General features: G+C 45.3%; 1 protein-coding gene across 1 annotated transcript in view; it reads right to left on the reverse strand.

Annotated features, from left to right (window-relative positions):
* The window catches only part of LOC140198952 (suppressor of tumorigenicity 14 protein homolog), a 127,679-nt gene that overhangs the window by 12,508 nt on the left and 91,558 nt on the right, over positions 1–23,613 (reverse strand). The window contains exons 17-18 of the mRNA XM_072260256.1: positions 20,350–20,621; positions 8,779–8,915 (exon numbers count right to left, since the gene is read on the reverse strand). Of these exons, the coding sequence (XP_072116357.1) occupies positions 8,779–8,915; positions 20,350–20,621 (409 nt within the window). The remainder of the gene's footprint in view (positions 1–8,778; positions 8,916–20,349; positions 20,622–23,613) is intronic.

Raw genomic sequence — 23,613 nt, forward strand, 5'->3', positions numbered from 1 at the left:
CCTCCATCTTCCTTACATCCATGTGCCTATCCAAACATCTCCTAGAAGTGTCTAATGTATTTGCATATACCATCATACCAAGCAGTACATTCCAGGCATCCACGCCTCTCTGAGTAAAAAAACTTACCGTTCACATCCCCCTTGAACCTACCCCCTCTCTCCTTCAATGCAAGCCCTCCGGTATTAGACATTTCAACCCTGGGAAACAGATAATCTCTGTCCACTCTATCCATGCCTCTCATAATCTTGTGAATCTCTGTTTAATCTCCCCTCAGCCTCCAGAGCTCCAAGAAAGCAACTCAAGTTTATCCAGCCTCTTGTGACAGCACATGCCCTCTAAACCAGATAGCATCCTGGTAAACCTCTTCTGCACCCTCTCCAAAGGCTCAACATCCTTCCTTTATTGGGGCAACCAGAACTGTATGCCATTTTCCACGTGGCTAACCAGAGTTTCACGAAGTTGCAACATAACCTCCTAACCTTTGAACTCAATGATTCGACTAATAAAAGCAAGCATTCCATAAGACTTCTTAACTACCTTATTGACCTGTGTAGCCACTTTCAAGGAGCTATGAACCTCGATCCCAAGATCTCTCTGCTCAGCAACACTATTAAGGATCTTGGCCTCAACAGTGTCCAGTCTCCTTGCATTTGCTCTACCAAGGTGCAACACTCCACATTTATCTGGGTTAAACTCCACCTGCCATTTCTCAGCCCACATCTGCAACTGATATACATCATGCTGTATTTTTTTGCCAGTCTTCTACACTATCCACAACTCTACCAATCTTGGTATCATCCACACATTTACTACCCACCTAGTTACATTTTCATCCAGGTCATTTATTTACATCGCAAACAGCAGAGGTTCCAGCACAGATCCCTGTGGAACTCTAGCTTGAATAAGTCCCTTCAACCACTACCCTGTCTTCTATGTGCAAGCTAGTTCTGAATCCAAACAGCCAATTTGCCACAGACCCCATGTATTGTAGTCTTCTAGATTAGCCTCACATGAGGGACTTTGTCAAACTTCTTACTAAAATCCATATGGACAACATCAACTGCCCTACCCTCATTAACCTCTCTCATCACCTGTCTAGTATCTTCTTTAATATTGTTGGCTAGCTTTCCTTCGTATTCTTTCTTTTCCTTCTTTATGACTTTTTTTAGTTGCCTTCTGTTAGTTTTAAAAGCTTCCAGGTCCTCTAACTTCCCACTAATTTTTGCTCTATTATATGCCCTCTCTTTGGATTTTATGTTGGCATTGATTTCACTTGTCAGCCATAGTTGTGTCATCCTGTCCTAAGAAAACTTCTTTCCATTTAGGATTTATCTATCCTGCACCTTCAGAATTGGTCCCAGAAATTCCAGCCAATGCTGCTCCACTGTCATCCCTGCTCGTGTTCCTTTCCAATCAATTTGGCCAGCTCCTTTCTCATGTCTCTGTAATTCCCTTTACTCCACTGTAATACTGATACATTTGACTTTAGCTTCCCAGATTCCCAGATTGCAGGATGAATTCTATCATATTAAGATCACTTTCCCATAAGGGTTCCTTTACCTTAAGCTCTCTAATCAATTCTGGTTCATTGCATACAGTAATACGTAATCCAGAACAGCTGATCCCCTAGTGGGCTCAACCATAAGCTACTCTAAAAAGCCATCCTGTAGGCATTCTAGAAATTCTCCCTCTTGGGATCCAGCACCAACCTGATTTTTCCAATCTACCTGCATGTTGAAATCCCCCATGACTATCATAACATTGGCCTTTTAACGTGCATTTTCTATTTCCCATTGTATCATTTCTTAATGCATGCATTACTAAATGACTATAAAAGAGGACTGCGTGTCCTCATAATCTAATCTAATTTTTAGACCATACCTTTACTAGTATTTGGGGTCTGTACATAACTCCCAGCAGAGTCTTTTTACCCTTGCAGTTCCTTAGCTCTACCCACAAGAATTCCACACCTTCCAATCCTATGTCACCTCTTTCTAATGATTTGATTTGATTTTTTTACCAATGGAGTCACGCCACCCACTCTGCTTACCTGCCTGTCTTTTCGACACAATATTTATCCTTGGACATTAAGCTCCCAGCTATAATCTTCTTTCAGCCATGATTCAGTGATGCTCACAATGTCATACATGGCAATTTGTACTTTTGCTAAAAGTGTATCTACCTTATTCCGTATACTGCACACATTCAAATACAACACCTTCAGTCCTGTCTTCATCCTCTTCCATTTTCTCTGCCTTTTACATTGCAACTCATCCTGCTGACTGTAATTTTGCTCTATCATCAGCCTCTCCTTGCTAGCAGTCTCACTACACACTGCCCCTGTTTGTAAACCAACCACCTCATATCCTCAGTACTATCTTTCCAGTTCCCATTCCCCCGCCAAATTAACTTAAACCCTCCTGGGCAGCTCTAGCAAACCAACCCCACAGGGATATTGATCCCCTTCTGGTTCAGGTGTAACCTATCCTTTTTGGACCGGTCGAAGCTTCTCCAGACGAGATCACGATGATCCATAAATCTGAACACCCTGTCCTCTGCACCAGTTTCTCAGCCACACATTCATCTGCCAAATCATTGTATTCTTCACCTCACTGCAATATAATAGCCCAACTCCGATACTCAATGCATCAGCCAATGAAGGCAAGTATAGCATATACCTTCTTCATCACCCTGTTTATCTGTGTAATTGCTTTCAGGGAACTATGCACATATCCAATGTGTTGTTGTTTTGAAGCACGCCCCAAGACTCTGTCACCCACTGTCTATGTCCTGGTCTGGTTTAACCTGCCAAAATGTGTCATTTTGCACGTGTCTGTGCTAAATTTCATCAGCCATTTCATTGCCAATTTCCCCGTTTGATCTAGATCCTATTATAACCTTTAACAACCTCCAATTTCTCCATTATACACCCAATACTGGTGTCACCTACAAACCTATTATTCATGCTCCCTGCATTCTCATCCAAATCAATATAACAATAAAAGGCCCAGCACACCACTGGTTACAGGTCTCCAATCTGAAAAGTAATTCCCCACTTCCACCCCCTGCCTCCCAATTTTGTATCTAATTTACTGTCTCACCCTGGATCCTGCCATCATTAATCCTCTTGGACATTTCCTCAAAAAACCTCAGTCCAAATTATGAGACATGACTTTCCACAAACAAAGGCATGCTGAATATCCCAAATGCAAGTGCATACTGTGCCTCAGATCATTTCCAGCAGCTTTCCCATCACTGATGTTAGGCCTACAGTTCCCTGGCTTAACCCTGAAACTTCTGTTAAATGAAAGCATAACATTAACCGTCCTCCAGCCTTCTGAAACCTCACCCATGGTTGATGATCTAACGAGTCTCTGCCACTTGCTTCTCACAATGTCCTAGGATACACCTGGTCAGGTCCTGGGACCTGCCAACCTTTATACACTGACTGTCAGTCATTTTGTTTCAGGATATCATTGATCTCTTCCCTGAACTAATTGTCCCTCTCCGTTGTCAAGAAAAGATCAAACATAGAACATAAACAGTATATTCCTCTGCCCATGATGAGGTGCCGACCCTTTTATCTACAGCTAGATCAATCCAACCCTTCCCTCCCACATAGCTCTCCACTTATCTATCTAAGAGTCTCTTCAATCCCCTTAAAATATCTGCATCAACCACCAGCCCTGGCAGTGTATTCTATACTGTTACCACTCAGTGTTAAAAATCTACCTCTGACATCCCCCCACCCCATACTCCCCTCCAATCACCTCAAAATTTTGCCCTCGTGTATTAGCCATTTCCATCCTGAGATACAGGCACGAGCTGTCCACTCTGTCTGTGCCTCACCAGGTCACCTCGCATTCTCCTTCACTCCAAAAAGAAAGCCCTAGCTTGCTTAATCCTTCCTCGTAAGACGTGCTCTCCGATCCAGGCAGCAGCCTGGTGAATCTCCTCTGCACCCTTTCTAAAGCTTTCATATCCTCCCTATAATGAGGCAACCTGAACTGAACACAGTGTGATCTAGCCAGAGTTTTACAGAGCGTGGCGCTTGAACTTAGTCCCCTGACTAATGAAGGCCAATACTCCACATGCCTTCTTAACCATACTATCAACTTGCATGGCAACTTTGAGGGACCTATGGACTTGGACCCCAAGATCCCTCTGTTCTTCCACACTGCAAAGAATCCTACCATTAACTTTGTTTCCGCCATCATGTTCGACCTTCCAAAGTGTATCACTTTATATTCTGCCCAGATGAACCCCATCTGCGACTTCTCAGCCCAGCTCTGCATCCTGTCAATGTCCCATTTTAACCTATGTCTTCACTCTACACTACCTACAACACTACCAACTTTGGTGTCATCTACAAACTTATTGACCCACCTGGCTCTAACACACCCAGAAATCAATGACACTTATGTCAGAATGCTTTTTCTGGATCTCAGTTCGGCATTCAGCACTGTAGTCCCACAGACTCTGGTGAACAAACACCTACTTGTTGCTCTAAGTACACCTCTGTGTAACTGGGTGTTGGACTTCCTAAACAGCAGGTAGTCAGGATGCACATCTGCTCCTACCCCGCTTCATCCTCAACACAGTTGCCCCTCAAGGCTGTGTGCTGAACTCGCGGCTCAAACACAACTGCGCGGACAAACACCCGCGTAGTCACATTGTCAAGTTCGCCTATGACATGACAATGGTGGGGCTCCTCACCACGAACAATGAAACGGCCCACAGAGAGGAGGTGGAAGGACTTGAGGCCTGGTGCCGGGAAAATAACTTCTTCCTCTTAATCATCAGGACAAAGGAAATGGCTTCGACTTCAGGAGAACTCACACCTCTCTTTACCTCGGTGGCACAGCAGTGGAAACTGCAAAGTTTCAAACTCCTGGTAATGCACATCTCCCACAAATTTTCATAGTCCCAGAACACGTTCTACACAATCAAGTAAGCTCACCAGTGCCTCTACTTTGTGAGGAGGCTGAAGAGAGCTGGACTATGCACATCAATACTCATCACATTGTACAGATGTACAGCAGAGAGCACCCTAGCATGCTGCATCACGGCGTGGTATGGAAACTGCACTGTGGCAGACAGGAAGGATCTACGTGGGTAGTCAAAACTGTCCAATGCATCACTGGCACCAGCCTACTCGCCATCAAGATCTCATATACAGAAAGATGCCAGAAAAATGCCAGCAATGCCGTGAAGGATCCCACCCACCCTGCTCATGGGCTGTTTGCCCCACTCCCAACAACAGCATCCACGCCAGGACCACCGGACTCAAAAACAGTTACTTTCCCAACAGTAAGGCTGATCAACACCTCCACCCACTAACCTACCACTACTTTATCATTTCCTGTCAGTTGCCTTATGTACAGACACTTCTGTGCCTCGTGTCAATTTATAGATATATAATCATTCTTTTTATGTAAGCTACTTTATATATTTATATTAGTTGTGTTTTTTTAATTATTGTGTGCTTTAGTCATAGTCATACTTTATTGATCCTGGGGGAAATTGGTTTTCATTACAGTTGCTCCATAAATAATTAAATAGTAATAGAACCATAAATAGTTAAATAGTAATATGTAAATTATGCCAGTAAATTATGAAATAAGTGCAGGACCAGCCTATTGGCTCAGGGTGTCTGACCCTCCAAGGGAGGAGTTGTAAAGTTTGATGGCCACAGGCAGGAATGACTTCCTATGACGCTCAGTGCTGCATCTCGGTGGAATGAGTCTCTGGCTGAATGTACTCCTGTGCCCACCAGTACATTATGTAGTGGATGGGAGACATTGACCAAGATGGCATGCAACTTAGACAGCATCCTCTTTTCAGACACCACCGTCAGAGAGTCCAGTTCCATCCCCACAATATCACCGGCCTTATGAATGAGTTTGTTGATTCTGTTGGTGTCTGCTACCCTCAGCCTGCTGCCCCAGCACACAACAGCAAACATGATAGCACTGGCCACTACAGACTCATAGAGCATGCTCAGCATCGTCCAGCAGATGTTAGACATCAGTCTCCTCAGGAAATAGAGACGGCTCTGACCCTTCTTGTAGACAGCCTCAGTGTTCTTTGACCAGTCCAGTTTATTGTCAATTCGTATCCCCAGGTATTTGTAATCCTCCACCATGTCCACACTGACCCCCTGGATGGAAACAGGGATCACCGGTGCCTTAGCTCTCCTCAGGTCTACCACCAGCTCCTTAGTCTTTTTCACATTAAGCTGCAGATAATTCTGCTCAAACCATGTGACAAAGTTTCCTACTGTAGCCCTGTACTCAGCCTCATCTCCCTTGCTGATGCGTCCAACTATGGCAGAGTCATCCGAAAACTTCTGAAGATGACAAGACTCTGTGTAGTAGTTGAAGTCCGAGGTGTAAATGGTGAAGAGAGACAAGACAGTCCCCTGTGGAGCCCCAGTGCTGCTGATCACTCTGTCGGACACACAGTGTTGCAAGCACACGTACTGTGGTTTGCCAGTCAGGTAATTAAGAATCCATGATACCAGGGAAGCATCCACCTACATCGCTGTCAGCTTCTCCCCCAGCAGAGCAGGGTGGATGGTGTTGAACGCACTGGAGAAGTCAAAAAACATGACCCTCACAGTGCTCACTGGCTCATCCAGGTGGGCGTAGACACGGTTCAGCAGGTAGACGATGGCATCAACTCCTAGTCGGGGCTTATTGTATTTATCCTATTGTATTATTTTGTGCTGCATCAGAACAATTATTTTGTTCTCCTATACACTTGTGTACTGAAAGTAACAGTAAACAATCTTGAATCTTCCACTCCCTCATCCAAATTATTTATAAAAATCAGATAGAGCAGGGATCCCAGAACAAACCTCTGAGGAACACCACAATCACTGACCTCCAGACAGAATATGCTCCATTTACTATCACCTTTTGCCTTCTGTGGGTAAGTTCATTCTGAATCCATGCAACCAGGTTTTCCTGGATCCCATGCCTCCTGACTTTCTTAATGAGTCTACCATGGAGAACCTCATTAAATACTTTACTAAAATCTATACACACCAATCCACTGTTCTACCCTCAATTCATTTAAGATCATGCTCATCTTCAATGGCCTCGCAGGTTAACTACCACAATGATGCTTAGTACCAACTGTCTCCCTAGTTACCTTTGGCTCTTCATATATTTTAGGATTCTCCTTTATGTTAACTGCCAGGGAAATCTCATGTCCCCTTTTCAACTTCCTAATTTTCTTCTTACGTGTACTCCTACATCCCTTATATTCATAAGGACATCACCTGATCCCAGTTGTCTGCACCAGACATAATCTATGCCTTCTTTTCCCTGACCAGGGCCTCAATATATGTCATCTACCAGGGTTTCTTAATCCAGCCTGATCAAGGCACAGAATGCACAAAGTAGGACATTATGTTGCAACTTTTCAGAACACTGGTTATGCCATATCTGGATTGTTGTGTATAGTTGAGTTTGCTACCCCAAAGGAAAAAAATGATTGTGCCGGAGAGAACGCAGAGGAGATTTACCAGGATTTTGGCTAGACTAGAGGATTTTAGTATGGGAGAGATTGAATAGGCTGTGCTTCTTTTCCATGCAGTGTAAGAGGTTGAATGATGGAAGTATACAAAATTATGAGAGTCATAGGGAACAAGAGAACAGAAGTTTGTGGTGAGAGGAAGGAGGTTTAAACGCAATCAAAGGGGTAAGTTATTTTTACACAGCGAGTGGTTGAAATCTGGAGTTCACTGCCAGGGGAAATGGTGGAATCAGCCATAGTCCCCACATTTCACAGGCATTTAGGTAGATGCTTAGATGCAAGGCAGAGATGAATTCAGTTCTAGTGTCAGCAAATGATATTAATGTAGATGGGGGAAAGAAGGTCAATATGCACAAGGCAGGCTGAAAGGCCTGTTTCTCTGCTGCATCACTTGATGAGAAGAGCAGCAGGTTTATCTGCCTGCAGAGTGAAGGATATACTGCCAATAAGGGCCATCTTGACAGATGTTGTCATAAGCAGCCTGCATATGTTTCCAACACAGTCAAAGTGAACCTTACCATATTTCAATTTTCAAATAATCTGTGGGAGTCCAGATGACAGATAACAAACCCCCACATCCTCCTCTGCAGGACCAGAAGGTGAATGAGGGCATCCCTGATTGATTTATTGAAATGACTCACTAGTCTCCTTTCAGTGGAGTGGAGCTCACACTGACATGTGAGAATATGAACTTTTTGCTTGAGAAGAGATTCTCACAGCTGGACTCACCTTCTCCCAGCCATGCTACTCCCCCTACTTTCTTGTTTTGCTCTTCATCTACATCCTCCCTCCCTTTCCCAATACCACTTCTTTTCTTAGCCTACCCTTGGAAAAATGCCCCCCCCATTCACATAGATCTGCATGCTTAATGTTACCATTGGCCCTCTATTTCTGCACTAGCAACCTGCTCAAAGCATGACCTCACCTCAGCCTTTTATGTGCTAGTTGCACTGAAACCTTTAGTTTCCCCTCTTCTGCCTACATCTCCCCCTCTTGCTTGCTCTATGTCTTTGAAGAAACTCCCTCAAACTTATAACTGTATTAAAGCTTTTGGTCAGGCGTGACAATATTGCAGTATTTGTCTCAGTATCAAACTCTAATATCAATTCTGTTTTGCAACATTAATGCCAATTATAAATTTACTTTGCTGTTACAAGATTATGAAAGTAACAATTGACAACTATACTATATCACTCAGCTTCTATTTGTATATCCTTTTGCACACAGTACAGTACCTCACATGCATCAACTTCTCCAGTTAGGTACCCTGCACATAACATTCGCGACGTTAGTATATTCCCCATGAAGTTGTTACATGTTGTTTGATTTATGATTCTTACTTCACCCTTTTGAAGGATTACTGGAAGACGACCTGTGAAACAAACAAGAAATGGTTTTACTTGGCCATAATGAACCTTTCTTTTCAAATATGGAAACCTGCCAGTAATGCTCTATATATGCAATGTGCATTAATTTTTCAGATCATAACAGTACTCACTGATATAGGTTTAAACTCAAAGTATTTAATGTTCTTTACCTGTGTTCATTCATTATTTACATGAATCTCTTATTCATTCCAAGTTCAGATGCATCTTACATTTAGTAGTAATGATTTTGTTAAAGTATTAAGGTTGTATATGTGCTGGACCATGTAAGTTTTTCACTTAAAAAGGTTGCTTACCTTTTCTAAATATTTAAAACTTTGAGCATAAATTATGCATGATCTGTACACTATAGTTATTATTATCTGGCTTGCATTTCTGTTAATGTTAGCAGTTTAAACTGGTGTCATCTATCATGAGATAATGCAGGGAATGCAGGGAATGCAGGGAATGTTGTTATTCCCTGGCGACACAATAAAATTTTAGGAATCCACTTACTGAACAACCTTCATCATATTGTCACAATTTCAACGGTGAGCCAAATATGGTCATTTTCACGCAGGTAAGTGGGAGAATTCTACACTTGCTACCAATTTACTCAATTTTTACTCATTTCAGGGCCTTGAATTGTGCAACAGCTGTCAATAGAGATCACAGATCAGTATCCCTTAGAAGTCTGTTCATGTCTTCCAAGTACTTGAGAGGGGATAGCCACACTTGACCCCACTTTAACCTGGCATTGGCTACGTTCTCCATTCCAGTGTAGTATAGGGCAACAATGTTTCATTCAATTGGGCATTGCCACGCAATCAACATTTTGTGAAAAAAATTCTGCACTAAACTTGGTGGATTCTGTGGTGTAATTCCAGTGCATAATCACAAAATGTCTTATCATTAGAACTCGCCAAGAAGCAACAAGATCTTCTTTGTCTGGCAGTGAGAGAGAGAGGCCCCATACATGCAATTGAAAAGAGGCTTTGTACATGTAGACCATAAGACATAGGAGCAGAATTAGGCAATTCAGCCCATCGACTCTGCTCTACCATTCTATCGTGGCTGATTTATTTTTCCACTGAAACCCCATTCTCCTGCCCTCTCCCTCTAACCTTTGATATCTTTACTAATCAAGAATCTATCAGCCTTCACTTTAAATATATCAATGACTTGGCCTCCATAGCAATGAATTCCACAGATTCTCCACCCTCTGGCTAATGAAATTCCTCCCCACATTGGTTCTAAAGGGACATCCTTCTATTGGGAATTTGTAGCCTCTGGTCTGAGACTCCCCTATCATAGGAAACATCCCCTCCATGTCCACTCTATCTAGGGCTTTCAATATTTGTAAAGTTTCAATGAGACAACCCCGCCCCCCAACTTCATTCTTCCAAACTCCAGCAAATACAGGCCTAGAGCCATCACATGTTCCTCAGATATTAATCCTTTCAATCTCAGGATCATTCTTAAGAAACTTATTTGGACCTCTTCCAATGTCAACTCATTTTTTCTAGAATAAGTGGCTCAAGACTGCTCACCACATTCCAAGCGCAGTCCGACCAAAGGCCTTCTAAAGCCTCAGCATTATATCTTTGCTTTTATATTCTAGTCCCCCTAACATGAATGTTGACATTGCATTTGTCTTTCTTATCACTGACTCAACTTGCAAATTAACCTTTAGAGAATCCTGCACGAAGACTCCAGCCCTTTGCATGTCTGATTTCTAAATTTGCTCCCCATTTATCATGGATAAACATCATGGATTCTTGATTACCTGACTGGCAGACCACAGTATGTGTGCTTGCAACACTGTGTGTCCGACAGAGTGATCAGCAGCACTGGGGCTCCACAGGGGACTGTCTTGTCTCCCTTTCTCTTCACTATTTACACCTCAGACTTCAACTACTGCGCAAAGTCTTGTCATCTTCAGAAGTTTTTTGATGACTCTGCCATAGTTGGATGCATCAGCAAGGGAGATGAGGCTGAGTACAGGGCTACGGTAGGAAACTTTGTCACATGGTGTGAGCAGAATTATCTGCAGCTTAATGTGAAAAGACTAAGGAGCTGGTGGTGGACCTGAGGAGAGCTAAGGTACCGGTGACCCCTGTTTCCATCCAGGAGGTCAGTGTGGACATGGTGGAGGATTACAAGTACCTGGGGATACAAACTGACAATAAACTGGACTGGTCAAAGAACACTGAGGCTGTCTACAAGAAGGGTCAGAGCCGTCTCTATTTCCTGAGGAGACTGAGGTCCTTTAACATCTGTCGGACGATGCTGAGGATGTTCTACAAGTCTGTGGTGGCCAGTGTGATCATGTTTGCTGTTGTGTGCTGGGGCAGCAGGCTGAGGGTAGCAGACACCACAGAATGAACAAACTCATTCGTAAGGCCAGTGATGTTGTGGGGATGGAACTGGACTCTCTGACGGTGCTGTCTGAAAAGAGGATGCTGTCGAAGTTGCATGCCATCTTGGACAATGTCTCCCATCCACTACATAATGTATTGGTTGGGCATAGGAGTACATTCAGCCAGAGACTCATTGCACCGAGATGCAACACAGAGCGTCATAGGAAGTCATTCCCACCTGTGGCCATCAAACTTTACAACTCTTCCCTTGGAGGGTTAAACACCCTGAGCCAATAGGCTGGTCCTGGACTTATTTCCTGGCATAATTTACATATTACTATTTAATTATTTATGGTTTTATTACTATTTATTATTTATGGTGCAACTGTAATGAAAACCAATTTCCCCCAGGATCAATAAAGTATGACTATGACTTTAGAAAACAGTCTATGCCTTTATTCTCTCTACCAAAGTGCATCACCATACATTTTTCTACACTGTATTCTATCTGCTACTTTTTTGTCCATTCTCCTAATCTATCCAAGTCCTTCTCCAGACTCCCTGCTTCCTTAACACTACCTGTTCCTCTGCCTATCTTTGTATTGTCCACAACCCTGGCCACAAAGCTCTCAATTCCATCATCAGGATCATCGACATGTAACCTGAAAAGAAGCAGTCCCAACACCATCGCCTGCTGAACACCACTAGTCAACAGTAGCCAGCCAGAAAAGACTCCTTCACTCACACTTTTTGTCTCCTGCAAGTCCGCCAATCTTCTATCCATGCTAGTATCTTCCCTGAATACCATGGATTCTTATCTTGTTTAGCAGCCTCATATGTGACACCTTGTCAAAGCCCTGAAAATCCATGTGAACAACATCCACTGACTGTCCTTTGTCTATCCTGCCTGTTATTTGCTCAATGAATTACAAAAGGTTTCCCCTTATATATATAAAAACCGTGCTGACTCTGGCCTATTTTATCTTGTACCTCCAAATACCCCAAAACCTCATCCTTAATAATGGACTCCAACATCCTCCCAATCACTGAAGTCAGGCTAACTGGCCTATAATTTCCCATCTTTTGACTCCATCCTTTCTTAAGGAGTGGAGTGGCATTTGCAAATTTTCAAACCCTTGGAACTATTCCAGAATCTAGTGATTCTTGAAAGATCACCACTAATGACTCCACAATCTCTTTAGCCACCTCTTACAGAACTCTGAGGCATAGCCCATCTGGTTCAGCTGACTTATCTACCTTCATACCTTTCAGCTTCCCAAGCACCTTCTTAGTAAAAACAACTACACTCACTTCTGCCCCCTGACACTCTCCAATTTCTGGCATAACTGCTGGTGTCTTCCACAGTGAAGACTGATGTACAATACTTGGTGAATTATCTACCATATCTTTGCCTTTCATTACTACCTCTCCAGTGACATTTTCCCACAGTCCAATATCCACTCTTTCCTCTCTTTACTCATTATATATCTTGAAAAAACTTCTGATATCTTCTTTAATATCATTGGGATAGCTTACCTTTATATTTCATCTTTTCTCTCCTTATTGCCTTTTTAGTTGCCTTGTGTTGGTTTTTAGAAGTTTCTCAATCCTCTACATATCCTCTTTTACTTTCATGCTGCCTTTGACTGCCCTTGAAGCTATGGTTCCCTCATCCTTCCTTTAGAATGCTGCTTCTCCTTTGGGAGTATTCTATCCTGTGACATCTGAATTGCTCCCAGAAACTCCAGCTGTTGCTGCACTAACATCATATTATGATCACTATCTCCTAAAGGTTCCTTTACCTTAAGCTCCCTAATCAAATCAGGTTCATTCCACAGCACACAATCCAGAATTGCCCTTTCCTTAATGGGCTAAACCACAAGCTGCGCTAAAAAGCCATTTTGAAAGCATTCTACAAATTCCTTCTCTTGGGATCCAGCAACAACCTGATTTTCCCAATGTATTTGCTTATTGAAATCCCTCATGACTATCATAGCATTGCTCTTTTTATTTGTTTTTTCTATCTCCCATTGTGATTTGTACCCCACACCCTCTCAACCCCAGATCCATTGATGTCAACAGGGGTGAGCCTGTCTCCATTCCTCCTGTAATCCAGATCCAGTTCCTTTGTTTTTGGGACATTGAGGGAAAGGTTATTTTCTTCACTCCACTGTGTCAGGGTGATGACTTCTTCTCTGTAGGCTGCTTCATTATTATTGAAGATTAGTCAATCAGTGTAATGTCAGCAAACTTAATTAGCAGATTGGAGCTGTGGGTGGCAACACAGTCATGAATATACAGAGAGTAAGGGAGGGGGCACAGGATGCAGCCCTGAGGGGCACCTGTGTTGAGGGACAGAGCGGAGGGAGCCCACTCTTACCACCTGCCAGCGATCTGACAAGAGTCGATATAACTTCCATCAGGGTCTTTTTACCCTTGCAGTTTCTTAACTCTTCCCACAAGGATTCTATATCTTCCAATCCTATTTGATTGATTTCATTTCATTTTATACCAACTATGCTGAACACACCCTGCCCACCCCAGACACACCAGCCTGACCTTCCAATACAAAATGCACCCTTGGATGTTAAGCCTCCAACAATAATCTTTCAGCCACAACTCAGTGATGCCCACAATGTCATGCCTGCTCATCTCTAGCTCTGCTACAAAATACTGCATGCATTCAAATACAACACCTCCAGTCCTGTATTCACCCTTTTCAATTTTGCCCCTATGTTATCAGAAGTTAAATTATTATCCCTTTCTAAAGTTTTTGACTTTTTTTTCATTTTGGAGAGTCTTGTAACCTGTCCTGCACATTTCTTTTCTTTTACTTTATCCTCACTTTTACAAACGGTTGAACCCCACCCCCGCCACTATTTGTCATGGTCCCGACCGTTGATTCCTCATATTCTCCTAATTCCCTTTCTCCCGTGTTCTTCTGGGCTCCTTGATTGCAGCACCTGATTCTCATCTAAACCTGCAGCATAAATACCCCGGCTTTGCATCCACTCATCGCCAGATCATTGTTTCAGCCAGTGTGGTAATTCACGTTCCCGGCCGCTTAGGATTGTGTATTCTAAGTTTTGTTTCAGCACTGTGGTTTGCCTGTGTCAACTCCACGCTCCGAGTCAAGTGTTGCCTGCCGCCTGCCTTTCCGTTCATCCTCCTGTTTGCCGTTCAGCTCCAGCCACGCTCACGCCCTCGTCTGCATCCAAACTCTACTCCATGCCAGTGTCCTGCGTTTGGGTTCATCCATTCACAACAGAACTATCTGGCCACCATGGACCCAGCGGACACAAATATCCTTCAACAAGCCCTCGCCAGTCAGGGTTCCCTACTGGGACAGCAAGATCAACTCTTCCGGGTGGTCATGGAGAACCTCCGTTCCCTGGCTGCTCATGTCACGCAGATCGGTAACCAGGTGGACCGTGTCTCCACTCACATCACTCGACCCACTCCTGGAACCCAGCCTAGCCAGCCCAGACCGCCTGTAGCGGCAACCCCCCACGCGTCACCAACACCGTCGCCCAGAGAGCCTCACGTACCAGAGCCAGAGGACTATGTGGGAAATTTGGGGAAGTGCCGTTGTTTCCTCCTTCAGTGCTCCCTGGTGTTTGAACAGCAGTCGCCGACTTACTCCACAGGTAAGTCGAAAATTGCTCATGTCATGGGGTTGCTACGGAGGAGCACATTAGTAGTTTGGGACAACCAATCTGATATCTGCTCCTCTTTTGCCAGCTTCGTCGCAGAGATGAGAAGAATCTTCGATCACCCTGTCCGAGGTAAAGACGCCGCCAAGCATCTACTCATTCTCCGCCAGGGCTCCCGCAGTGTTGCTGAATATTCATTGGAGTTCTGGCCATTAGCAGCCGACTCGGGGTGGAACGATGAGTCACTCCAGGGGATTTTTCTGAATGGACTCAGCGACCTGGTGAAGGACGAGCTGGCAGCGAGAGACGACTCCGACAACCTGGATTCCCTGATCTCCCTGGGCACCAGGTTGGACAATCGCCTCCAGGAGCGCCGTAGAGAGAAAACTGGTCGTCCACCACATTTGGCTCTCTTTACCACCTCCCACCAGAACAAGCCTCTCTCTTCCTTCTGCTCCCCGAGTGGCTCCCAGCCTGGCCGTTTCCACCACCCCGGGAGAGGAACCCATGCAGCTGGGGCGGGCCCACCTTTCTCCCACTGAACGTCTCCGGAGATTGAGAACGGGCGAGTGCTTATATTGCGGTCAGTCCGGCCACTTCCTTGCCACCTGCCCCTTTGACCAAAAGGTAGGGGGGTGGGTGGCTCACCAGTAGCAGGGGGGACTTTGGTGAGCCAGATAACCTTCCCTTTCGTCCCCCGACCCCGGATGCAGCTTCAAGCCACTCTGTGTCACAAGCAACAGTCCTTGCCTCTGCTAGCGCTAGTGGACTCCGGCACAGAGGGAAACTCCACGGACAAAAACCTAGCCCTCCAAGCTGGTATTTCTCGTGTCTCTCTGAGTACCCCCCAGACGCCAAGGCGCCAGACGGTAGACTCCTGGCCCGAGTCACGCACGGCGTGGAACCCCTGCTTTTCCTTCTCTCCGGGAACCATCAGGAACAGGTACGATTCAATATAATTTCCTCCCCTCAAGCCCCTTTGGTTCTCGGCCACCCTTGGCTAAGCCGTCATAACCACCACATCGACTTGGTCCACCAGGAAGATAGTCAGCTGGAGCTCGTTCTGCCAATCCTCTTGCCTGCAATCAGCCCTTCCCCCAGTGGAGGTCATGCAAACCTCGTCCGCCTCTGAGCCCCCTGACTTGTCCACAGTTCCTGTAGAATATCATGATCTTGGAGAGGTGTTTAGTAAGCAATGGGCCCTTTCTCTGCCTCCACATCGCCCTTACAATTGCCCGATTGACCTTCTCCCCGGAGCCTCATTACCCACCAGTCAGCTGTATAGCCTGTCCCACCCAGAAAGAGAAGCAATGGAGACGTATGTAAATGACTCCCTCGTGGCTGGCATCACCTGACCCTCATCCTCCCCTGTAGGCGCTGGTTTCTTCTTTGTGGGGAAGAAAGACGGCTCACTACGCCCATGCATCGGCTACCGTGGCCTGTACAACATTACCATAAAGAATAAGTGTCCCCTGCCCCGATCAACTCAGCATTCAAGCCCCTTCACGCAGCCACAGTATTCTCTAAATTGGACTTGCGGAATGCCTATCACCTGGTCAGGATATGGGAGGGAGATGAATGGAAGACGGCCTTTAACACCCCCCTCGGTCATTTTGAATACCTGGTGATGCCTTTCGGCCTGACCAACGCTCCTGCGGTGTTCCAGGCTCTGATCAACAATGTCCTTAGGGACTTTATTAACTGATTTGTTTTCGTTTACCTGGACGATATCCTAATCTTCTCCCGTAACCTCCAGGAGCACACCCACCATGTCCGCCAGGTTCATCAGAAGCTTTTGGCGAACAAACTATTTGTTAAAGCCGAGAAGTGCAAATTCCATTCCTGTTCTGTCAGTTTCCTGGGGTACATCATTGAAAGTGGGCAGGTGAGGATGGATCCCAAAAAAATCCGGGCGGTGGCTGAGTGGATCAAACCCACGATGCTTAAACACCTCCAGTGATCTCTGGGTTCGCCAATTTCTACCGTCACTTCATTAAGGACTACAGCCGGGTGGCAGCACCCCTTACTCAGCTCACCTCTCCGGCGACCCCCTTCCACTGGACCCCCGAAGTGGACTCGGCTCTTCAAAGCTTAAGAGGCGTTTCACCTCTGCTCCCATCCTGGTCCAGCCTGACCCATCTCGCCAGTTCACAGTGGAGGCAGACGCCTCCGACACTGGGGTGGGGGCGGTCCTCTCTCAATGCTCCGTCTCAGACCAAAAGCTCCATCCCTGCTCTTTCTTTTATCGCTGTCTATCGCCTGCTGAATGGAACTATGACGTTGGGAACCGGGAGTTGCTGGCTGTCAAACTCGCCTTGGAGGAGTGGAGGCACTGGCTGGAGGGAGCAGAACATCCATTCATCGTTTGGATGGACTATAAGAACATGGCATACATTCAGACAGCTGAACGCCTTAACTCCCGCCAAGCCCGTTGGGCATTGTTTTTTGGTCGCTTCAAATTCACCCTCACCTACCGTCCTGGTTCCAAGAACGTGAAGCCAGATGCTCTCTCTCGTCAGTACGTCTCTGAGGAGGACCCTTCCAACCCTGATACCATCCTACCACCATCCTGTGTCGTGGCTGCCCTCACCTGGGAGATCGAATTCGTAGTCAAAGAGGCCCAATGGACTCAACCTGACCCAGGCAATGGGCCCCCCCCCCCAGTCACCTCTTCGTCCCTGGGTCTGTCCGTTCACAGGTTCTCCAGTTGGGGCATACTTCCCGGTTCGCCTGCCGTCCTGGAATCGGTCGAACCCTGTCCCTGTTGAAGCGACCTTTCTGGTGGCCCACCATGGATGCTGATACTCGCTCCTTCGTCTCTGCCTGTACTGTGTGTGCCCGCAGAAAAAGCTCCCATCGATCACCTGCTGGCTGCTTCGTCCCTTACCTGTCCCTGGCCGCCCTTGGTCCCACATAGCTCTCGATTTTGTCACTGATCTACCCCCTTCACATGGTAACACTGCTGTACTCATCATGGTGGACCGTTTTTCCAAAGCCGCGCACTTCATAGCCCTCCCCAAACTCCCTACAGCCCGAAAAACTGCCGACCTCCTTGTCCAACATGTCTTCCGCCTTCATAGAATTCCCTCTGACATCGTTTGTGACCGGGGCCCCCAATTCATCTCCCAAGTCTGGAAATCCTTCCGTCAAGCCCTTGGAGTTTCAGTAAGTCTGTCTTCGGGTTTCCATCTACAGATTAACGGTCAGACTGAGCAAACCAATCAGGACTTGGAAGCAGCACTGCACTGCATTTCCGCCAGTAACCTGTCGTCCTGGAGCACACATCTCACTTGGGTTGAGTATGCCCACAGCTCCCTGACAAGCACCACCACTGGTATGACCCCTTTTGAATGTTCCCTAGGCTATCAACCCCCTCTGTTTCCTGCCCACGAAGACGACATCACTGTGCCTTCAGTTCAGGCCCATCTCCACCGGTGCCGCAAGGTCTGGAAGGATGCATACTCGACCCTGCTCCGCTCCGCTGACCGCAAATGGAGTATCGCCAATCGCCAGCGGATTCCAGCACCCAACTATCGGCCTGGTCAGAAGTTTTGGCTCTCTTCAAGAGACATCCCCCTCAAAACTGAATCCAAGAAACTCACCCCTCGTTACATCGGACCATTCGAAATCGAGAGCATCATCAACCCCTCGGCGGTCAAACTCAAGCTACACAGATCCATGCACATTCATCCTACGTTCTACGTCTCCTAACTGGAACCTGTGTCTGTCAGCCCTTTGTGCCCTCCTGCTGAACCTCCTCCACCCACCCGGGTCATCGACAATTACCCAGCTTACACCATCCAGTGAATACTGGATATGCGCCGCCGAGGCAGGGGTCCCCAGTAGCTCGTCGATTGGGAGGGATACGGTCCTGAGGAGTGCACCTGGATCCCCCGCTCCTTCATCTTAGACCCCTCCCTCATCCGAGACTTCCATCGCGGCCATACAAGTGGCTTCAAAAGAAGGACTCCATTCAATCACAGTTCACCCACTGCCAAGCCATCCACATAAATACAGGCTGTCGCTGCATAAGGACAGGAGGAGAAACTTTTCTTTGGCCTCTCACTGGCTTGTCAATGCAGAGCTGCTTGGCATCACTTCACCGGAAGTAACTAAAACATGTCGCAACCTCTTGACTTTATTCCTTTACAATTCACAGCAGATGAATTGTTTCTCATGTTGTTTTCTTGGCTGCGGTGTGTCTGCACTGCTTCAGTTTGGTGGAACCAGTTAATTAAATTTCTGAAGTCAGGTTCAAAAACAGTTGAAGGTCCTGATCCCTGCTTAAGGGTGAACATGCAAAGATGTGAGCATGGAAACAAAGCAGACTGCAAATGCTGGAATCTGAAGATGCTTACAGACCCCCTGACTTCCTCCAACAGTTTTTTTTTTGCCCAGCGATCTAAGCAGCCTGGCTCAATCTCTGCCAACACCTCAGAAGCTGCACAGAAGTGGAAGAGAAAGGGAAAAGGTTTGTGACTGCACAGGGGAAACTCATGGTGTGACTCCTCAAATGTTTCATTCAAGTGCACAAATTTTGTTCTTACTCTCCTCTTTCTAAGCTTGTCTGTTAATGGTTAATGGTGGGTGAAGTCATGTTTGATGAAATCAGAAGTGGGCTAATGGGATAATGTCTAAGAGGTAGTCTGGATGCACACAGTCAGTAATGTTGAAGGGGAAGGGGGCTGCCTGAGGATGGTTTGTTCAATCTTACAGAAGCATCATTCTTGTGGTGTTATTAGGTTTGAAGCAACAAGGGATACTCATAGATTTGAAAACAAATACATTTCCTTAGACCTAAAGCAACGGACACAGAAAATGCTGACGGAACTCAGTGGGTCAGGCAGCATCTATGGAAATGGATAAACAGTCAACATTTTGGGCCGAGACCCTTCTTCACGACTGGAAAAAAAAGGATGATAATTCAGAGTAAGAAGGTGGGGGGAGGGGAGGAAGAAGTACAAGGTGGTAGGTGATAGGTGAAACCGGGAGAAGGGGAGGGGTGAGGTAAAGAGTTGGGAAGTTGATGGGTGAAAGAGATAAAGGGCTGGAGAAGGCGGAATCTGATAGGAGAGGGTAGAAGACCATGGAAGAAAGGGAAGGGGGAGGAGCACCAGAGGGAAGCGATGGGCAGGTAAGGAAAAGGTTGAGAGGGGAAAACGGGAATGGGAAATAGTGAAGGAATCTAACTTTCATTCCCAATAATCTGGGATAACATGAAAGGATTTGGGTTTTAAAGTCAAGCAAGTTGCACACAAAATTATTTTGAAAATTCTTCTTGTATTGTAGGAGCTGGACAAATAATTGCCACACGAATTTTTCCACTAATTGACTTTAGCTGTAAATGTAACTTGAACACAGAGAATGTTATAGATGTGTATGTAATGAAAATTATTTCTTAGACATAGATTTAAATATAAGTAACTTACCACCCTCCTGTAGTAAGCCCCAGCCAGTAACATAGCATCTTTGATTTGCTGGAAACACATGTAAAGGTGACGGAAGGCACACTGGTTGGATGTAACTACTGTATCTTACAGGTGCTGAAAGTTCAAGCAATGCTATATCATAATCCATTGTGATATTGTCAAATTGTTCATGAATTATCATCTGCTTGATAAGTCGCCTCTCTATGCCAGAATCAGTAAAGGTAAGTGAATGCATTCCAATGTACACAGTCCATAACTGTCGATCGGAGTACCTGCCATAAAAAATAAAAGATGCTCAAGTTATCTTTATTGCTCAAGCTCTTTAGTGCAGTACTGAAAAAAAAGTGATGAGATGTTTTTCATTCTTCATGAATATGTATACTTCATCTGCTTTGTATATTAGGATATTAAGAACAAATATTAAATTGGAAAGGAAAATACACGTTTGTCAAAACCATGGCTAATTCTTAACTCGCATGTCAAGTTGTGGTAAGGCTTTGATGTGTAAACTTGCACTGACTTCCTTTATAAAGATTATATTTTGAAGAGGAAGAAGATAGAATTGATCAAAGATTTGAAAAAAAAATCTTTCTGAAAAAAAAGTTTCGTTTGGACGTGAAGTTATCTGTACTATTCTAGCCAGCTTTTGAAGAATATTTGACTTTCTGTATATCCACTTTGTAAAATCACAAACTTGCAATTAGTGTATTACAATCTCCTAAAGTGCATAAAAGAGGCAAATGTAGGAGTTTACTAAAGAAGATATCAGAAGAGTGACATTAAATTTGATAGAGAATTGAATTTCAAGGAACATCTTGAAAAGATCAGGAAGCTGGAAAGGGAACTGGGAGGGCATTGCATAATATGAGGCTCTGAGCCTGCCAATAATGGTCCTCATGAATAAGAGGAATCATAAGATGATTATACCTTTGTGTCCTAACTGTCCAAGAGGACAGTTCAAATGAAAAAATGCAGAAAATTTAGTTGTAAACGAAACCCAACTTGAACTGCCCTAATTAAGCAGACAGTAAAAAAGGGTGAGACAAAAGATTGCAAATGCTGGAATCTGGAGCAAAAAGAAACATCTGTCTGAACTCAGTGGGTCAAGCAACATCTGTAGAAACAAAGGGATGTTTGTGATCCTGCAATGGATCAGCATGTTGAGGGAAGACGGCCAGTATGAAGAGGTGAGAGGGAGGCAGGCATGTATACTGTAGGTCCCACCTCAGCTGAACTTTTATGTTGGCTATTTCTTTATATTGGCTATCTTCCCTCTACATCCTGACCTGATGTAGGGTCTCAAGCCAAAATATCAACCATCCTTTTGCCTCTACAGATGCTGCTCGACCCACTGAGCTCATCCAGCAATTTGTTTCCTAGCTTGTAATAGAAGAAGGGTATTGAATATGGATGTTTGTGGTTAACCATGTCAAGTGGACTTGAGATGGAGTAATAAGCTATGGTCATATGGAATAAATTTGGGACACACATAAAGAATATTTTGCTGGTACTTGAGAGGCTTTGATTTGAAAGATTCTGACAGCAGATTGCAGCATGAAGGCAATCCACAACCTATGGACTCACTTTCAAGGACTCATCTCAGATTCTCGATATTTATTGTTTGTTTATTTATTTATATTCTCTCTTTTGTATTTGCAAAGTTTGTTGTCTTTTGCACAGTGGTTGTTTGTCTGCCCGGTTGTGTGCAGAAGTTCACTGATTCTATTACAGTTCTTGGACTTACTGAGTATGCCCGCAAGAAAACAAATCTCAGGGTTGTATATGGTGACACAGATTAACTTTGAACAGACAGAGTAACGATAGCAGGACTAAGTGGTAATTTGTAGGAATGAGATGGTTTTTTTGCTTTGACTGTGTGTGAGGCCTGTCGAGGCTAAAGGCAGGGGAAACCAGGTAGTCAACAAATATAGCAGCAATGAGCTCAAGAGAATGGGATGTAACCCTTGCGGAAATTGAAGCTTCAAAGGACAAGGAACAGTTAGACAGGAATTTAGATTGAAGAACCATTTGTAATATTTCTAAAAGAAATGGGAATGGTTTAGACCATAAGACATAGGAGTAGATTAGGCCACTTGGCCCATTCTGCTGTGTACATACATCTATTGATGCTTCTGGACACATCTTCAGTGATGTTCCTGGAATCATCGGGTGTTTCGGGTCTTTCAACATCATACAACCTCTTCCAGGTGACCCAGCCGGGACTGATCAGACCCCAGCTTGTGTCCAGATGGCTAGCTACTTATGACTCCATGGCTCCCCTCTTTTGAGCCACAGCCATCTTGAGGCCCTCTCTGCCACATCGGTGGTACTGCGGATGGCTCTCCTCTTCCTCTCTCCCTCGATGCCCAAAATGCTGAAGGCTCTAAGTAGAGAACGGGCTATGAATCCCCAAAACCAACCTCCACTGGGAGACACCTCACTCTCCATCCAGCCTGCTGACAGTTGCTGACCAGTCCTGCGTACTTGGAGAGCTTCCTTTCAAAGGCCTCCTCCAAGCTATCTTCCCATTGGGCTGTCAGCTCCAGCAGCACCATTTGCTTAGTAGACTCAGACACTAGGACAATGTCTGGTCACAGGGTGATGGCTGCGATATGGTTGGGGAACTTCAGCTGCCCTTTGAGGTCCACCAACAGTTGCCAGTCCCTTGCAGAGGTCAGAATGCCTGCAGATGTTCTTTTGGCAGGTATTGGCTGCTCCCCAGCTCTGACAAAGGCAATGGTCTGCTTGGAGGGTCGGGACCGCTTCACCCACTCAACTCCTGCACTGACGGCTTCAGCAATAGTCTTCAGGACCTGATCATGCTTCCACCTGTACCGTCCCTCACCAAGTGCCCTTGCACAACCGCTGAGGATGTGCCCACTGATGATGTGCTCCAGGGTTCCTCACTTGGAGCACAGTGGGCCCGCAGATGACTCTGCCTTGCCCCATGTGTGCAGGTTTGATGGGCTTGGAAGCACATCGTACACTGCCTGGATGAGAAATTGGATGCGGTGTGGTTCGGCTTTCCATAGATCAGCCCAGGTCACTTTCCTCTCAACCGCATTCTCCCATCTTGTCCAAGCTCCCTGTTGCTTCATACCCACCGCCTTGCAGGCTCTCATCTCCTCCACTACTGCTCTCACCTCCTCCTGAACTAGACGATTGAGTCAGTTAAAAGTTTTCAAAACAGACAGCCTGGGGAAAGCTGATTGATGCTTGTTTATATAAGCTCCGGCATCATACAAAGTTGGTCTCTGTCCTCTT

Source organism: Mobula birostris, chromosome 6 (genome assembly GCF_030028105.1).
Source record: "Mobula birostris isolate sMobBir1 chromosome 6, sMobBir1.hap1, whole genome shotgun sequence".
Classification (NCBI taxonomy): Eukaryota; Metazoa; Chordata; class Chondrichthyes; order Myliobatiformes; family Myliobatidae; genus Mobula; species Mobula birostris.